This window comes from Corvus cornix, chromosome 24 (genome assembly GCF_000738735.6).
Source record: "Corvus cornix cornix isolate S_Up_H32 chromosome 24, ASM73873v5, whole genome shotgun sequence".
In the NCBI taxonomy this organism is placed as follows: domain Eukaryota; kingdom Metazoa; phylum Chordata; class Aves; order Passeriformes; family Corvidae; genus Corvus; species Corvus cornix.
Window position 1 is genome coordinate 3,181,561 of NC_046353.1, and position 16,601 is coordinate 3,198,161.

Consider the following 16,601-nt stretch of genomic DNA (forward strand, 5'->3'; position numbering starts at 1 on the left):
GGCCTCTCTGCCATTCCCTGGTCAGGTGCTGCTATCTGGTGGCCCAGCACCAGCAGTGCCAGCAGGGTCCCCAAACCAAAGCACATTTAAACCCTGCTACTTTCCCTCCGTTTTGTGGGATTAATGAATGTTTTGGTGATTCCCCAATTGTTAGGGAATTCCAATAGCTGGCAATGCACAGGCAGCATGGGGACACTGAGGGACAGCCCTGCCAGGCTGGCCTAAGCCCAGGGCAGCTGGTTTGCACTGGGACAGGTGAATTTCTGCACAGAGGTTTGTCCAGGGGTGTTCAGGGTTTGGGATAGGACAGGGATGAGGACTCAGGGATGTTTTTGACCCCAACTCAGCCCAGGGACAGCCCAGACCATGGTGGAGGGTCCTGGTCAGCATACGGAGCTGAGGAAGGAGAAGGGAGACAGGAATTTTGGTGATGGGAAGCGCAGGAAGAATTCCATGATTGCTTTTAGCTTTCATTTTACCCAATAATTTGCTTTATGTCAACGCACAGGGCTCAGGTACCACACACAGCTGTAAAGAGGAAGGCACTTGGAAATTGAGGGATCAGGGTTTGCCCTTATGGAGGGGAGGATTTCTGCTGGGATCCTGGGGAAGGATTCATGGGAATGGCTCAAGGGGAAACATTTGGTAGCGTCTTGAACATGAAACATTTCCTGGAGCATCTGTCCCAAGCTCCTTCCACCTGGCACTGCTCTAGGAACTTTGACAGACTGTAGCTGCAATACAACTACAGAAATACAGACTTCGATAGCAGTGGATTCAGAAAATGCTCTGTGTCATCACCAATGACTGCTGGAAAGGCCACCCAGAGCCACCTCCCCAGCCAGCAAATTCTCCAAATCCAGTCACCACGGACCTTTCCTGCAAGGTCAGATACTTCAGCTAAAAATTCCCTCAAGACCAAGTAATTATCCAGGATTTTACACCTGGAAGATTTAAGCTGGACTTGATATCAAAGGTCTTTTCCAACCTAGTAACTCCAGGATTTCCTGCCACAGGTCAGGAACAACCAGTTCAGAGTTCTCCCAAAATCCATCCAGAGCCTAAAAGCTCAAGCAGCACCTGGTTCCAAACCTCTTTTCCCACTGCAGTGCCCACCTGGGTCAAGCTCAGAGAAGCAGCAGTTACCTGGATTTAGGTTGTTTTCCCTTTATTTCCACAAACAAGTGAAGGCAGAGACAGTGTGATGCCCATTAAATAGTTTTTATTCTTTAGGACATGAATTGCATTTCCACTCATTTACAGTACTTAAAGTGCAATGGTATCATCTCCCACCTGTGCACATTTTCAAGTATTTAAAATGCCCAGAAAATGTTTTGTTTCATTTTAATTCCTTTTTTTTTTTTTTTTCTCTTTACAGCAGCTCAGTTATGGAGTTCTTAATCTGGCAAGATAAACCCAGATGTGCCTACAGGTTTGGGTCCTTCACTCCAACCCCCAGGGGTCTCCTCCAACACTAACTGCTAGTGGAATGCATTTCCCAGTGTCCTTAGTCCACCTCCTCGATGGTTGGGCCAGAGGAGGCTCCCCCAGATGGAGGAGCTCCACCCCCAGGGAATCCTCCAGGCATCCCACCGGGCATCCCTCCTGCACTCTGGTACAGCTTGGTGATGATGGGGTTGCAAACCTTCTCCAGCTCCTTCTGCTGGTGCTCAAACTCCTCCTTCTCGGCCGTCTGCAAGAGAACAAAGAGCTCAGGTGCTGCTGCTGGCCCTGGTGGACACAGCCCAGCAGAGAACCAGCACTACCCTGGATCACACGTTCCAAGATCTGGGCTGGTTTAGCCCCACCAAGCCAGACTTGTATTAGACAAAGATCATTTCTGCTTGGTTTAGCATCTCCCACTGCTCCTGGAGCAACAGGATCTTCTCTAACACATTCCTGGAAGAAAACCAGCCAGGAGAAGGAGGGATTGGAAACTATTTGTGCTCCCAAGCTGTGGTCGCTCAGACATCCAAGGAAGGTACTTGGACCAACAGCAGTCTTTCGACTTCTGGTGGAAACTACGAATGGCTTTGGAATCTCTTTCATCACAGCAACCAGGGCTTCTCCTCCATCCTGACCTTTCCTTGTAGCTCAGCCAGAAACTGGGAACTGAACATGGAATCCAACATACCTGGTTCTTGTCCAGCCAGTTGATGATCTCATTGCATTTGTCCAGGATCTTCTGCTTGTCCTCATCAGAGATCTTGCCCTGGAGCTTCTCATCTTCCACAGTGGCTTTCATGTTGAAAGCATAGGACTCCAGGGAGTTCTTGGAGGACACTTTATCCCGCTGCTTCTCATCCTCTGCCTTGTACTTCTCTGCCTCCTGCACCATCCTCTCAATGTCCTCCTTGCTCAGTCGGCCTACAGAGAACAGAAGTCTTGAGTTTGGACTCAGTCCTTTATAGGGAAGGATCACAAATCCCCCAAAATTACACTTCAGGCTTTGGGGGGGGGACAGAGGAGGCCCAGAATGTGCCTTCCTAGGAATTCATTAATTGCTGCACTAAAAATGAACGCCCACAGACATAAATCCATGTGAAAATGCCAATGACAGCCAAATTCAGATTACAACAGAAGGCACAGCTTGACGAGGCCATTTTTAAGCCCTATCCAGTGTCCCACCCTCAGGACAGCAGATCCTTACCCTTGTCATTTGTGATGGTGATCTTGTTCTCCTTGCCAGTGCTCTTATCCACAGCAGACACGTTCAGGATGCCATTGGCATCGATATCGAAGGTGACTTCGATCTGGGGGACCCCTCTGGGAGCAGGGGGAATGCCAGTCAGCTCAAACTTGCCCAGCAAGTTGTTGTCCTTAGTCATAGCACGTTCTCCTTCATACACCTATGGAGAGAAACCATCAAGTTACATCACTAATGCCATAATGACTTATTTATTTATTACCCTGAAGGGATGTGGTCGCTCAGACATCCAAGGAAGGTACTTGGACCAACAGCAGTCTTTCGACTTCTGGTGGAAACTACGAATGGCTTTGGAATCACTTTCATCACAGCAACCAGAAACTCACAAGTTACAAGAATTTAAACACCTTTGGCCTAACAGTTCCTTTAAGCACCAACCAGTAAAAGCATGGACAGTGTCTTGTTATTGCCCCAGAGCTCTCTGCTTACCTGGATCAGCACCCCAGGCTGGTTGTCAGAATAAGTTGTGAAGGTCTGGGTCTGCTTGGTGGGGATGGTGGTGTTGCGCTTGATCAGGACTGTCATGACCCCTCCAGCTGTCTCAATACCCAGGGACAGGGGAGTGACATCGAGCAGCAGCAGGTCCTGCACGTTCTCAGACTTGTCTCCAGACAGGATAGCAGCCTGCACAGCTGCGGGGAGAGACAGAGCATTAAAAACCCTGCAGAGCAAACACTCTACAAACTGTCAGGATGCACATGGCTCGCTCAGACATCCAAGGAAGGTACTTGGACCATCACAAGTCTTTCGACTTCTGGTGGAAACTACGAATGGCTTTGGAATCTGATTCATCATTGCAAGTCCAAGGGAAATTCCTACAGCTTTGGAAAGCTTTAGTGATTCAGGAGGAAAACCCAGGCCCTACACCAGTTCGCACCACTACGAGCTGCAAAGCGTGAGTAATTAATTACCTGCCCCATAAGCCACAGCCTCATCAGGATTGATGCTCTTGTTGAGCTCTTTGCCGTTGAAGAAGTCCTGCAGCAATTTCTGGATCTTTGGGATGCGTGTGGAGCCACCCACCAGCACGATGTCGTGGATCTGCGACTTGTCCAGCTTGGCGTCCCTCAGCGCCTTCTCCACGGGGTCCAGGGTGCCACGGAACAGGTCGGCGTTGAGCTCCTCGAAGCGAGCCCTGGTGATGGAGGTGTAGAAGTCGATGCCCTCGTAGAGGGAGTCGATCTCGATGCTGGCCTGGGTGGAGGAGGACAGGGTGCGCTTGGCGCGCTCGCAGGCGGTGCGCAGGCGGCGCACGGCACGCTTGTTCTCGCTGATGTCCTTCTTGTGCTTGCGCTTGAACTCGGCGATGAAGTGGTTCACCATGCGGTTGTCGAAGTCCTCCCCACCCAGGTGGGTGTCCCCTGCTGTGGATTTCACCTCGAAGATGCCGTCTTCGATGGTCAGGATGGACACATCAAAGGTGCCGCCACCCAGGTCGAAGATGAGGACATTCCTTTCAGCACCAACCTGAAAAAAACATCAATTTTCATTACTCAACTCACCTTCTACTACTACTTTTAACAGTTTACTCACTGGCCAAACACAGTGATCCCTCCGTACCTTCTTGTCCAGCCCATAGGCAATGGCAGCTGCTGTGGGCTCGTTGATGATTCGCAGGACATTGAGCCCTGCAATGGTTCCAGCATCTTTTGTAGCCTGGCGCTGGGAGTCGTTGAAATAGGCTGGGACAGTCACTACTGCATTGGTAACAGTCTGCAAACAGAACAAACAGATCACTTATGGGTGCTAAATGCTCAGAGAAAATTACTGATCACATTTCACTCTAGTCCTAGTCTCACCTTTCCAAGATATGCTTCTGCAATTTCCTTCATTTTCGTTAAAACCATGGAAGAGATTTCTTCTGGGTAGAAACTCTTTGTCTCGCCTTTGTACTCAACCTGGACCTTAGGTCTGCCAGCATCGTTCACCACAGTGAAGGGCCAGTGCTTCATGTCAGATTGCACCACAGAGTCATCGAATCTGCGCCCAATCAACCGTTTTGCATCTGGAAAAGATGATTTGACCATGTCAGTGTTTATTCACAATTAAAAACATGGAATTCTTACTATGAAAGCAAAAAACCCTGAACCACCATCCTTAACCTGGAATTATTACTGCCTTGTTAAGACTCAGGAGGAGACACCAAGTTTCACCTCTTTGATATGCAGAAACTCAGGCTCTCACTCTAAAATACTGCAAATGCTGAGCCACAAACCAGCTTGAGACACCTCATATTAAGGCTATTCAAGACTGACTGCCCAGAAAAACGTGCTACAGGGCTAATAAATCTTAACTTCCAATAGCGCAGTTGCAGTCAGGCTAGAAATAATTAGGATGTTTTCATTTCCACGAGAAAGCTTAAACCTTGCTGTTAATAATTCTCCCAACCAAGAAAAATTTCTTTAATCACTAGCAAGTGTGTCAATGCTGCAGGCTTACCAAAGACTGTGTTGGTTGGGTTCATGGCCACCTGATTCTTGGCAGCATCACCAATGAGCCTCTCTGTGTCTGTGAAGGCCACATAGCTCGGCGTGGTGCGGTTGCCCTGGTCATTGGCAATGATCTCCACCTTCCCATGCTGGAACACACCAACACAGGAATAGGTGGTGCCAAGATCAATCCCGACAGCTGGTCCCTTCGACATCTTGTCTGAAAAAAAAAATTAAAAAGAACAATTTAGTTAAAAGTGAAACTGATACAGCTTGCATAGAGAAATCGTAGCTAACCCAGGCTTTAAATGTTCAAGAGCAGGCTAAATAGAGCTAGGAGCAACCCGGTCTAGTGGAAAGTGTCCCATTGCAAGGGGCTGTTAACTGGATCCCTTTTCTGCCAAAACCGCTCCGGGAATTCCGGCCCCGTTATCCCACGTGGCCCCAGCAGCGCACACCGGATGCATTCTCCGCTTCGGCCGCTTGGCGTCCCCCCCGCACACCGCGTTGCGCGGGACTCCAAGTCCCAGCGTGCACCGCGCCTCCCGCGCAACGTGACCGGGGTTGCGGGGCGTGTCCGGGGGCTGCCGGGAAATGGAGTCCCCGCCGAGCGGGCCGCGTGTGCTGGCACAGCCCCAGCCCCGTGCGACACCGAGCCCCCCCTTCCGAGCCACCCCCCCCTCCCCACATCCCACACGCGGCCGTTCTCCACCCGCGCGGCTTCCTCCCTCCGCACGGCCGGGCACTGCAGCCCCCGCTATGCTCCGGCACCGCCCCGGGCCGCCCACCAGGGAGGCGAGATGGACGCTGCGTCTCCTCGAGCCCTCCCCTCTTTTCCCCTCCCCCGTTCCAGCAGAGACTAAGGGGGGCAGGGGAAAAGAACCGAGTCTCCGCTCCGCCCCACCTCCCGCAGCAGATCAGATTTAGGAGACAAACGCGCAAAAGCCGGGATTAAAAAAAACTACCGCAGCAGCGAAAAACGGCTCTGTATTTAACATTCCCTCCCTATCCCCGCAGCGGGACGATCCCTGAGGACACAAAACCACCCAGGAGTGCCCCCCGCCTTTCCCAAGCCGCCCCAGAGCTTCCTCCGGCACCCTCCCTACGCCATTCCAAGGTAGCTGCACTCCCGCACACCCTCCCCGTGCCCTCCCCCAGCCCCGTTACCCGCAGTCCGGCCCGGTCTCTCGTTCCCCCACAGTACAGGACGCCAACCCGGCTCCGGCTCGATCAATGCCCCGCGCCCGCCGCGCCGCCCTTTTATACCCACCCAGAACCTTCCAGAAGGCCACGCCTCCCTCTCACAGCTCTGACCAATCAGCGCGCTGCTCCCGCCCCCTCGCCCGGCAGTGATTGGCCCGCGCCGTGCGTGACGCGCGCCGGAAGGGGGCGTTGAGCGCCGGCCGGCCCCGCGTTCTCGAACCTTCATGCGCTTTCCCCGCGCCCCCCCGAACCCCGCGGCGGGCGCGGCTTTCCGCGAGTCTCGGCCAATCAGAGGCCACGGCTCCGGTGACGACACGGCTGATGGGCGGGGTTCGGGGTTCGGGCGGGCGCGGCAGCCAATCGCTGCGCGGCGCGCCGAGGGCTCGTTTGCATATTTCGCAATGGGGCGGGAGGGGCCAATCGGCGCGCGGGAATGGCGGGTGATTTGCATAGAGGGCGGCGGGGAAGGCGAGCGGCGGGGAAGGCGAGCGCAAGATGGCGGAGCCATGAGGGGTGGCCCTGGGCAGCGCGGCCGGGGATCCCCCCGTGCTTCCCCAGCCCCTCTGTGCCCGCCGAGATCCCTCCTTCCCCTCAGGAGTGGCGGCATTCCCCGTCCTCATGCTCGCAGCCATTGCCTGGCGTTTCCCTTGTGCTCCCCGCAGCGTGTGCTCAGTAAATCTCCCGAGTACAATAGTCGGCATCTTCCATGTTCCCTTCTGCAAGGCAAAGGAACATTCCCCGGTTTGCCCCCGCGCCCTGTTTCTCTCGCAGGAAGCCGTGTTTGTGGTGTTTTGGACAGTGGCAATATTTCTTCCACAGAGCAAAGCCCATCTGAGCAGCTCCATGCTTTATAATCCATCCTAAATGTTCCCATCCATCCTAAATGTTCCCATCCATCCTCAGCTCCAAGCCAAGCCAAGGACGCGGTGTTGCTCCTTGGCGTGCTGGTGCTGCTCGCTGCATGGATAATCCAGCTGCCAGCATGGATTTATTTCCATAGAAAGGAGAATGGTGGAAAACCGCGGGTGCTTTGTGTCCCTGGGGATGGGGGGAGCTGGGCAGAGGTCGGGAATCGCCTGAGGTCACACTCAGGGCTGTGACCTGCATCCAGTGCATCCAGTGTTTGCACGGAATAAAGGCCGAGTGGAAAAGCCGGGGAGTTTCATTTGGAGCAGGGAACACAAGCACCGAGTCCTAGCCAGGCTCTGGGACACGGCACAGTGGGAAAACAGGCAAAGGAACTTACATTTAAAGGGGTAAAAACTGCACAAAAAGGCATTTCGGGTGCTCCGAGGTTGGCTTTGGACAAAAAAGCTCCTGCTGATGCTTAAAAGTCCACTACAGGGACACAGGAAGAGATCCCCCAGCCTCTTCCTTATGTTTGGCTGTGATAACTTGCTGTGTGCAAGCCACATCCTGAGACAAGGGTGTCAACGTTGCTTTTCATGGCAGTTTTGGGTCACCTCAAAGAGGGGACGTGACGCAGTCCCCCAGCCTGGCTGGTGACCCGCTGCCAGACCACGAAACCAGTCCCACACCACCAGTGGCAGATGTGCTGGACCCACGGGAAGCCACTGGTGTCGAGCCAGTTTGTGGCTCCTGTTCTTGCTCTGCCACAGAACCTGAGCAGGGACTTTAGGGTGGTGTTTTGGAGCTGGAATCTGGGTGCAGAAGGTTAAAGCCAGGACGGGGGAAGGGGCTCTGTGTCGTGGAGCACCAACTGTGCCTCTCAAGATGAGGGCACTCCATACAAACCATGCTACAAAGCACACTCCACCCTGTCCAGGGTACAGGCTGCTGTGGTATTCTGCTCCCAGCTTACTCCAGAGATGCTCCTCAGTGTAACTCACACTGAACCCACCATGGGAGCCGTGCTGTTCGCCGGGGGATTGCCTTTGGGGTGGTTTTTGGGGTTGTTTTTTTTTAAAACCATGGGCAGAATTTTGAGGAGGGCCTAAGAACAGCACTACCTGCACCTTGGGATGCCACAGTGACATTTAGATGTGCAAGCACACTTTGCAGAGCAGGCTGAGAGCAAGGGGAAGCAGCCTGAAACTGCAGTGAGTCAGTGCAGGGAGGAGGGCAGTTTGCAAATGACTCATTACATCCGAAATTAGAGGCTGTTAAACTGGACAAAAGGAGCTCATTTACTGTATATCACAAAAATTAAGGCTTGGCAGGCTGGACGGGTTTTAGTGTGGAGGGTTTTTTCAAATTGTGGATTGAAACGTTATTTTTGGGAGTGAATTTAGTATATGAAGGATCCAGCACTGCTTCTCCTTTAAGTGTTTAAAACAGAATTGGGAGGAGAAGAGAGATTATCAAAGGCGTTCCTCCTGCTCACAGCAGCAGCGCTTATTTATACAACACTTGCATCTGCTGAAGTTTGAAAATCACACATTTCCAAGGCCATCCCTTCCCTTTCCCACGGAGGGGTTCCCCCCCCCCCCTCAGTGTGTCAGGACAAACTGCTCCCGGTTAAAAATAACCCCAAATTCCTGATCCCGTACAAAAGTCTGCAACTGCACAACTGCTCTCAAAATGTGCATCACCTGATCAGGGTTTTTAATGCCATCAACTCCAGCGGGAGCAGGAACAGCGTTTGCTCTGGAATTAGGGACAGACAGGACACACCTGTGAGACCACTGTGTTGTCACCACGCTTTGTTTTAAATACTGCCTAATTATGTTGCAATTTTTACTCCCAGATTTCAGTAAGGAGGATTGCTGATGTCTGGAGATCTCTGCAAAACACCCTGGGGGGAAAGAAGGCTGAGAGAAACCAAGCACCAGCACCTTTAGCTACCCTAAATCCCACCCACAGCTCCTGGCTGGAGACTCCTGTGAGCTGGCTCCAAAGGTTTATCTGCAGAGGAGATCTGAACTGTCTGAACACAGCTCAAGGTTTCCTCCTCACCTCAGAGCTCATGAGGAAAGCCAAACACGTGGGCTGGTTCAGCAATAAGGTTACAGCAGGGCGAGGATGAAGCCACCAGTTGTTGTTGTGCTGGCATTATTTATTTACCGCCCTGGCTTCCAGCACCTGCATCCTCAGCCAAAATATCCCAGGTGAAATGGCCACATGGAAAACAAAACGTTTACTTCCATGCACGCAGGGTTTTGCATCTTTTGTGAAATGTCACCTAATTTAGACTGAAAAGTACCCAGGAAAAAGCCCAGCTTCCCCACGCTTCCCATGCAAATATGCACACAGGCCTCCTTAGCTTCAAAATGGTATTTTTAACTTCATCCTTTTTTTCCCCCTTTGGATTCAGCTTGACAGCATGAAACACATCCCAGAAAATGGTACAAGTTGAGTTGAGCTGCAGCACTTCAGCTGCAGCACCTTTATTTATAAAACAACCAACCAACAAAAAAAAAAAAAAGTTATGAAATCATTGATTCAAAGGAATCAATAATAAATATTTGCTTTCCTCTGAGTTGTTCAGACACAGTACAAGTACACCAATCATAGCAGGTAGCAGAGATGGAAGCTTAGTTTAGCTGCTGAGAAACAAAAAGCTACATAACATGGTAGGCATTTAATCACACAAGTAATAGCTGGTATATGACAGTAAAAGCTTTAATACACTATTTTACAAAACAGGGTTTGGCTTATTTGCTTCCCTTGTGCAGCTCCTGGTCATCTGGAACTTGGAAAATAGAATACCTTTGGAGTGATCCCTTTCTCCTGTTCCCTTTGGATGATGAAATTTCCCCTTCCCTGTGAATCCCTGATGTGTGGGCTGGAAGCAGATACCTGGACAGGGCTTGGAAATTCCAAGCTGATACCTGGACAGGGCTTGGAGCAGCCAGGATTGATCCCCCAGACCAGGTTTCAGCCACTGCACCTCTGACTGACCTTCCCCAAGGCTCCCAAACCTCTCAGCCCATGCCATCAGACAGCTCACGGCACAAGGAGTGGCTTCTCTGCTGCAGGACAGGGCTGCTGTGTCCTGCAGCCCATTCCCAAACGCTCCAGGAAAGCCCGCCAGGGCAAATTCTCCTCCCTCCAGGCTGCAGAGCCTCTCTCAGCTAATTACCAGTCTGGGCTGTGACTCAAAACTACCCCAGAGCCTCAGCTGTTGGAATTGTCACCCTCAGTTTGTGGTGAGGAGCTCCTGGATGCTCAGGGATGCACGGGAAAAGCACTCCTGGGTCTCTGTGCAGGAGTGAGGATCCTCAGGTGCAGCACAGGGAATGTTAAGCACAATGAGCACCCACAGAAGAACCCACAAGCTGCTTTAGCCATCCTATTCCTGCTCTTGGGATTTTCCCAGCTCTGGAGTGGTTTGGGAGTGCTTTGGAGAGCCTGAGCCTTCAGGGCTCAGGAAAAGAGCAACTGCAGGGGAATCACAGACACACAGAGCTGCTGCTTCAAACAAAGCTGATCCAGGGGTGTGTTCCCGGAGCATCCAGGGTGAGATGACAGAGAATCCACCACCAGGAGCTGTCATGGGAGGAGCAGCTTGTCAAATACCTCATAGCAGGTCTTCTGTATTTAAAACTGACTTGGGATTGTTTTCCTTGCATGGCATCAGGAATTTGTCCTGCCAAGGGTTAAATCTGGGGTAGAGAAAGCAATGGAATTTTGGTACATCTGGTGGAAATGGGTGGCTGCTCCTAGGAAGAGAAGTTCTCACATGGTGTAGGGCAAGTTTGAAAACTATCTCCCATGTGGAAGTAGCCCAAGCAGGGCTTGGCTTTCATCTGGTTGTTAAAGATCTCAAGTAAAGAAATTAGAATTCTGGGTCTCAGTCAGAAAGGGAGATTAATGACAGTCCAAGAGTGAAAGAATTAGACATCTGTGGTTCTTCTGTGCTCATCCATCTTCTGTAGGCTCTTTCCACAAATTGGAGAAACCCCTTCCCTCCCTCAAATGGGGAAAAAACCCCAAAACACCCTCTTTTTTAAATAGAAAATCACCAGTCTAGGAATACAGGACTCTAGAACCTACGAGCTCAGTGTCTTGTGTGTAGCAGTGGTCAGAGCCAAGTCCTTCAGAGGAAAATATCAGTGACAGAACTCTGCATCTGTCCCTACCTCCCATCCTTTCCTAACTTCATATTCCTTGGAAATGCTTATCCTGGTTGCTCACAAAAAATATTTTTTACAATTCCTGCAATTTTTAAAGAGTCTTGCTAAAGGTTTCAGCCTCAGCTCTAGCACGTGGCCCAGCATTTGGTGTAGGAGTGGGACAACGCACACAAAGGTTTCCTAATGGAAGCAGCGTTTTGTGCTTGTTTACCTGTCCCAGGTGTGTTTTCCTCTGTCAGGGAATCCTTCAAGCCTTCCCTGGGGGTCAGCTCAGCAGTGCTGTTCCTTCAGTCTCGGGAAGAACTTTCCATAAGGCTTCTCCAGCACAGCTCCCCCCAAACGTGGCCAATTCTCCACCTGGCAATAGCTGAGAGCTCTTCCAAATGCTCCATCCAGGCTTTTTGGTACATTGGTGGCCCTTCCCATTCGGGGCCCTGCCTCCCTGCTGGATTCAGTGCCCAGTTCTCCTCTCTCTAAGGCTCATTAGCCATGGGCACCCCTCCAGTGGGGCTCCCGTGGCTCTGCAGTGCTGCCCACGAAAGCAGAGTCAGGCTCCTGGGCCTATCTCTGGGTGCATCGTTAAGTTTATTCTGGCAATTAAAGCACCTCTGTTTTCTTGACAGAAAAGGTCCTTTCTTTTTAGTACAGAGTTTAGTTCAGACACCTTAATACTGCATCTCTTGTTCTTTGGGAGTGATCCTTTCATTTCCACTTTAGTTACAGCCTCCAGTACTTCACTGAATGCAGAAAATGTGAAGCACCTGTCAGTTCCCTTTGAGGCTGGAAACCCTCAGCCTCAAAATCTTCACTTAAGACAATACATCTTTGAGAAACTTCTCCAAAACCAGTCCAAGAGACTTCTCCCTCCTCACAAAACCTCGCTGGAATATTACGCATCTTTAAGCCTCTGTTGATCCCTTTTAAAAAATCCTGAGGTTTGGCTTCTTTTCACTCGTACAGCGCTTTGCTGTCGTAGTTTTTAGATGCTCAGTGTTCCATTTTCAAGAGAGGAAAAAAAAAAAGATAATTTAAAAAGAAGCTCCCTTTTCCCTCCAACTTATCTTTCTTCAGTAAAAGAAAATTCCGTATCAGAACCTCAGTGTGCTGCAAGACGTTCAGAAAGAACTGAGTGGGAGGGCTTCTCGTGGTGTGAATAATCCCAAGTGATTAAGATTAAGCTGACCAGGAAGAGAACTAGCTACCCTAACGATCGCTACGTGGCTGGTGGTGTGTGTGAGGTGTTTGTTCTGGACAGGGGACACTCGCTGGGCAGTCACACGGTCTGGAACGCCCGGCTCTGGGCAGGCACCATCACCGGCGTCACTCCCATCTTCACCAGGTTGTTGTAGTCGACTTTCTTTGGCTCCGTCTCTTTCCTGTCCAGCTGCCGCTGGCTGTACTGGGGAGGGGTGAGGTGGGGAGTGGCTTCGGTGGACAAAGTCCGCTGGCTGCGGGAGGCACTGTTGGCTGTGGACCTGGTGGACGAGGAACCCGAGCGGGAGCTCCTGGAGCCGGAGGAGGAGGAGCTGGGCTTGACGAGGTGGGCCTTGGGTGCCTCTGCATCCTCCCTGCAAGGGAACACACACAGGGCTCAAACACCACGCGGAGAGAACGGGAACACTCACTGAACCCCTCTGCAAACCACCAGGGTATAGCCTGCGTTTAAACTGTCCGAACTCTGTGCTGTGTGACTTTGTGGGCTGAACTCCCCTTTGCCCCGCAGAGCTGTTGGTAAATGGGTTTGGAATAAACACGTTGCTCACAAACAGCTCTGTGCGTGTGCAGTGAACGCCAAGTGTCGGAGCAGGCAGCGCAGATAGAGCTGTCTGCTCTGTAATCCTCAGCCAGAACGACAAATGGCCTGGGCAAGACTGCCTGGAACCGGTTCTTCCACTTAAAACCACCCCTGTGGGGAGTGAAAGAAGCGCAAGAGCTGGGTCCTGACAGAAAGAGAGAGAGAAGGAGGGAGAGGAGGTAACAGGCAGGCATGAAAGGGTGATACAAGAGGGTGAGGCTCAAACTGAAAAGGCAAGATGAGAAAGCAAAGGAGACGGGAAAAGGGGAAGAAATCAGCAGAGGCTGCCTTTGTGCTGGAGCAATCAGCAGCTGCAGGGATTACGGAGGTGCCTGATGGCGCAGAGATGTCACACGAGGCCAGGCAGCAAATAGACACAAAGATGGATCAAGGGTTTTGTTTCTTCGAGGGCGGCAGCAGCTCAAACTCATTCCTGGAAATAAATCTTTCCAGCGCCTTCCTTCCTGAGGAGTTTAGGCCGGGTTGGCTGGAGCCCAAGCTCTGCTTAGGGGAGTTCAGGGGCCAGGCCCCAGGCAGGGAACAGATGAGCTCCAGGAACAGGAGTCAGCATTCCCAGTGCTCCTGCTCCCCTCCGCACTCGGCTCAGGGTGTTGCTCACCCGGAGCTAAATCCAGGGGAACAGTTGTTCAAAAGGCTCAAGGAAGGCTCAGAGAAGCTGTCAGCTTCATGGTGGGTCCAACAGAAGCTGCAGTTGAAAGGAAAAAAGGGGGAGAGAAGGGAGAAAGGAGGAGGAAAGAAGGGGGAAGGAAGGGGGAAAGAAGGTGGGAAGAGGGGAGAAAGAAAGGGAAAAGAAGGGAGAAAAAATGGGGGAAGAAGGGGGAAATGAAGGGAACGAGAGGGGGAGAGAAGGGGGAAAGAAAAGAGGGAAGAAGAGGGGAAAGAAGGAAAGAAGAGGGGGGGAGAAAGGAAAGAAAAATAAAAAAAGAGAAAAGAAAGAAGGAAAGAAAACCACCCCCAAACCCTCTCAGAACCACAACGGTTAAGCTTTAATTGAACACCATAAAAGAATATGCAAATACTTCAAAATACCGAAATTGCAAATGTGAGAGAAAACAGTTGTTTGAGGTCTGTGCTAATTCGCCCGGGGGGAGGAGGGGGACTTTCCTATCATTTTCTGGAAAGTCTTCATCACAAGGATTCTCACAATCAAGAAATTTGTCGGTGAAAGACTTTAAAAGCTTTTTGGAACAACCTTTGAAGACACTTAAAGCTACTTACAGTTACTTAAAACGGCGGTGGAAAGACGTGTGAAACTGTGAGAAGGGAGTGGGGGAGGTGGGATTAAATAAAAGGCGTTACCTGATTTCATTCGGTGCCTCCTCTTCCTCATATCTCTTCTTTTCTTTCCTCCTTATCGTCAGCCTCACCACCAGGAAAAGCAGGGAGAGCCCCACCACCACTCCACACACTGCCCCGGCGATCATGCCGATATTTTGTGCATCTGTTGTCCAAAAAACAAATGTATTGGTGAACCCTTGTTGGTGTGCTCAGGTTCTAGTCCACGCTACCCCTCCCAGCACTGGGTGTAACTCGGGACAGAACGTCGTAGTTTATTTTTTTAGGCGTGTCTCCGCACTGAAGTTGAACCAGTTTTTTCTCCAGCTAAAGCTGAGCTGACAGCGAGTGAAGCAATCACCTCTGGAAAGGTGAAACCACAAGTGCTGTGCCTTCAGCTGTGGGGCAGTGATGAAGTAAGGAGGCAAAATCCCCTTGTAAGAGCACAAACCCACAGAAAATACAAAGGCAGGACAGCCCACGTGTGACACGCGGCACCAGGCAGCGCCCCAGAGGCAGAAGAATGTTTCATCTGTAAATGTTTCCCCATGAGGATTTTTTTTTTTCCCCCCTTCAACTCCCTTTGAACGATTACAACCCACTTGAGAACGAATTATTCAAATGTGGGGGAAAAGTGACCTGGCTGAGGTAGACAAAGGAGGAAAGGAAGATCATCCTGTGCGGGGCATTTTTCATCCAAACCAGCCAAGATCATGAGAGAACATTTCCCATGGATTGTGGGCCCTTCGCTGATGCTTTATGACAACCTCTTCTGCTAACAGTGGTTAGGTTGGGCTTGGCTGAAAGTTGTTTCCTTAAGGCTCAGTCCCTACGGAGGGTTTAGCAAAGCCAAGTGAGGTTTTAAACCAGTTCACTTCAATTGGCGTTAAAGCTGCCTGGGCGCTTTTACTTCACATGCCTGGGGCAAACCGGTTTTCCTTATTCCATATTCCAGTTATTTCAGGCTCGGCTGGGCAGAAAAATTCCAAAGCTGTGGAATCTCCAAGACGAAACTTCTTTGTTAGGAGTCTTATCACAGCAGTTCCAGCTGGGAAAGCTGCTCAACTCTATTGTTGGGGTTTGGGTGATAAACTCCACCCTTTTCCTGGTATGCAGATGCAAAGGACACCCTGCCGAGAGCTGACACACCCTTGGTGGGTTAATCAGGAGATCTTAACTGCTGCTGTTCAGGACACAAATGGCTAAATCCCGATTAAAACCAAACTATGTCAAAAGTTACTTTTTATCCTGCGAAAATCCAGTCAGCCTTTCCAACTGCCTTTAGATATTTTGCTGTCCCAAGTGCAATCAGTACGGAATTTGGAGTGATGGAATATCCAGAGAGAGAATTCATACCCGGGAGTCACCCCATGCAATCACTCCAGTCAGAAGAACCTCTAAACTCACCAATTTCCCTGCTTGTATTTCCTGAATCATTCTGAAAACCAAAGGTTCTAACACACCCAGACCCATCTAAAGTGATAAAAACATCGTTTGGGCTCAGGTTTTGATGCTGTTACCGTTTTAGGTGAGGGCTGCAGTGCGAATCAGAAGCGCAATAAATAGAGAGATGTATTTTTATGCGATTAGAGTATGAAAGGGCAAAGGTGCAGAGTTTTCCAGGTGGGAGAGCTGGGAGCAGCGTGTCCTACGTGGAGCAGGGACACGGCTGTGGGCAGTACTTACGCTGCACTGTCACCTGCACCACGCAGCTCTCCTGCCCCGCCTCGTTGGTGGCCACGCACTGGTACAAGCCCGTGCTCATCTGCGTCACGTTCTTCAGCAGGACCTGCCCTGGGTTAGAAATGTCTGGAAAATGGGAAAAAACACCACTGGGGTTCATCAGATGCACCAAGAAACTTCAGCTGTGGGTAGTGCACAGAGGCTGGGTTGGAAATGTGTGGAAAATGGGAAAAACACCACTGGGGTTCATCAGATGCACCAAGAAACTTCAGCTGTGGGTAGTGCACAGAGGCTGGGTTAGAAATGTGTGGAAAATGGGAAAAACACCACTGGGGTTCATCAGATGCACCAAGAAACTTCAGCTGTGGGTAGTGCACAGAGGCACAAATTGATCTGTGGCGTCAAATCAACTCCAGAACAATGCAGAGGGGGAAAGAAGGGGAGAAAGGTGG

The 16,601-nt window shown here is 50.9% G+C and overlaps 2 protein-coding genes and 3 non-coding genes across 5 annotated transcripts in view; all 5 read right to left on the reverse strand.

The window, feature by feature from the left end:
• Window positions 1-1,202: 1,202 nt before the first annotated feature.
• On the reverse strand, window positions 1,203-6,409 carry HSPA8 (heat shock protein family A (Hsp70) member 8). The gene is made up of 9 exons (XM_039564768.1): window positions 6,304-6,409; window positions 5,147-5,356; window positions 4,507-4,712; window positions 4,268-4,420; window positions 3,619-4,174; window positions 3,137-3,339; window positions 2,651-2,849; window positions 2,135-2,367; window positions 1,203-1,693 (listed from the first exon to the last, which is right to left on the reverse strand). Exons 2-9 carry the CDS (start codon window positions 5,349-5,351, stop codon window positions 1,508-1,510), a joined length of 1,941 nt encoding a protein of 646 aa, XP_039420702.1. The 5' UTR covers window positions 5,352-5,356; window positions 6,304-6,409; the 3' UTR covers window positions 1,203-1,507.
• On the reverse strand, window positions 1,961-2,057 carry LOC120411255. Its single transcript, XR_005603639.1, has one exon. It is a non-coding gene; the product is annotated as a small nucleolar RNA SNORD14 (small nucleolar RNA).
• LOC120411257 lies at window positions 2,925-3,021 on the reverse strand. Its single transcript, XR_005603641.1, has one exon. It is a non-coding gene; the product is annotated as a small nucleolar RNA SNORD14 (small nucleolar RNA).
• On the reverse strand, window positions 3,411-3,507 carry LOC120411256. The gene has a single exon (XR_005603640.1). It is a non-coding gene; the product is annotated as a small nucleolar RNA SNORD14 (small nucleolar RNA).
• Window positions 6,410-9,861: 3,452 nt separating the features above from the next.
• Window positions 9,862-16,601, reverse strand: part of LOC104692113 (CXADR like membrane protein) — a 39,924-nt gene continuing 33,184 nt past the window's right edge. Inside the window, exons 5-7 of the mRNA XM_010403882.4 lie at window positions 16,153-16,275; window positions 14,491-14,632; window positions 9,862-12,943 (exon numbers count right to left, since the gene is read on the reverse strand). Of these exons, the coding sequence (XP_010402184.4) occupies window positions 12,649-12,943; window positions 14,491-14,632; window positions 16,153-16,275 (560 nt within the window). The 3' untranslated portion in view covers window positions 9,862-12,648. The remainder of the gene's footprint in view (window positions 12,944-14,490; window positions 14,633-16,152; window positions 16,276-16,601) is intronic.

Coding starts and splice junctions, on each gene's coding strand:
- HSPA8 (XM_039564768.1), bottom strand. CDS start 5,351: ATGTCGAAGGGACCAGCTGTCGGGATTGATCTTGGCACCACCTATTCC. Junction 2,368..2,650: donor CACCATCACAAATGACAAGG/GTAAGGATCTGC, acceptor TGTTCTCTGTAG/GCCGACTGAGCAAGGAGGAC. Junction 1,694..2,134: donor ACTGGCTGGACAAGAACCAG/GTATGTTGGATT, acceptor GTTCTCTTGCAG/ACGGCCGAGAAGGAGGAGTT.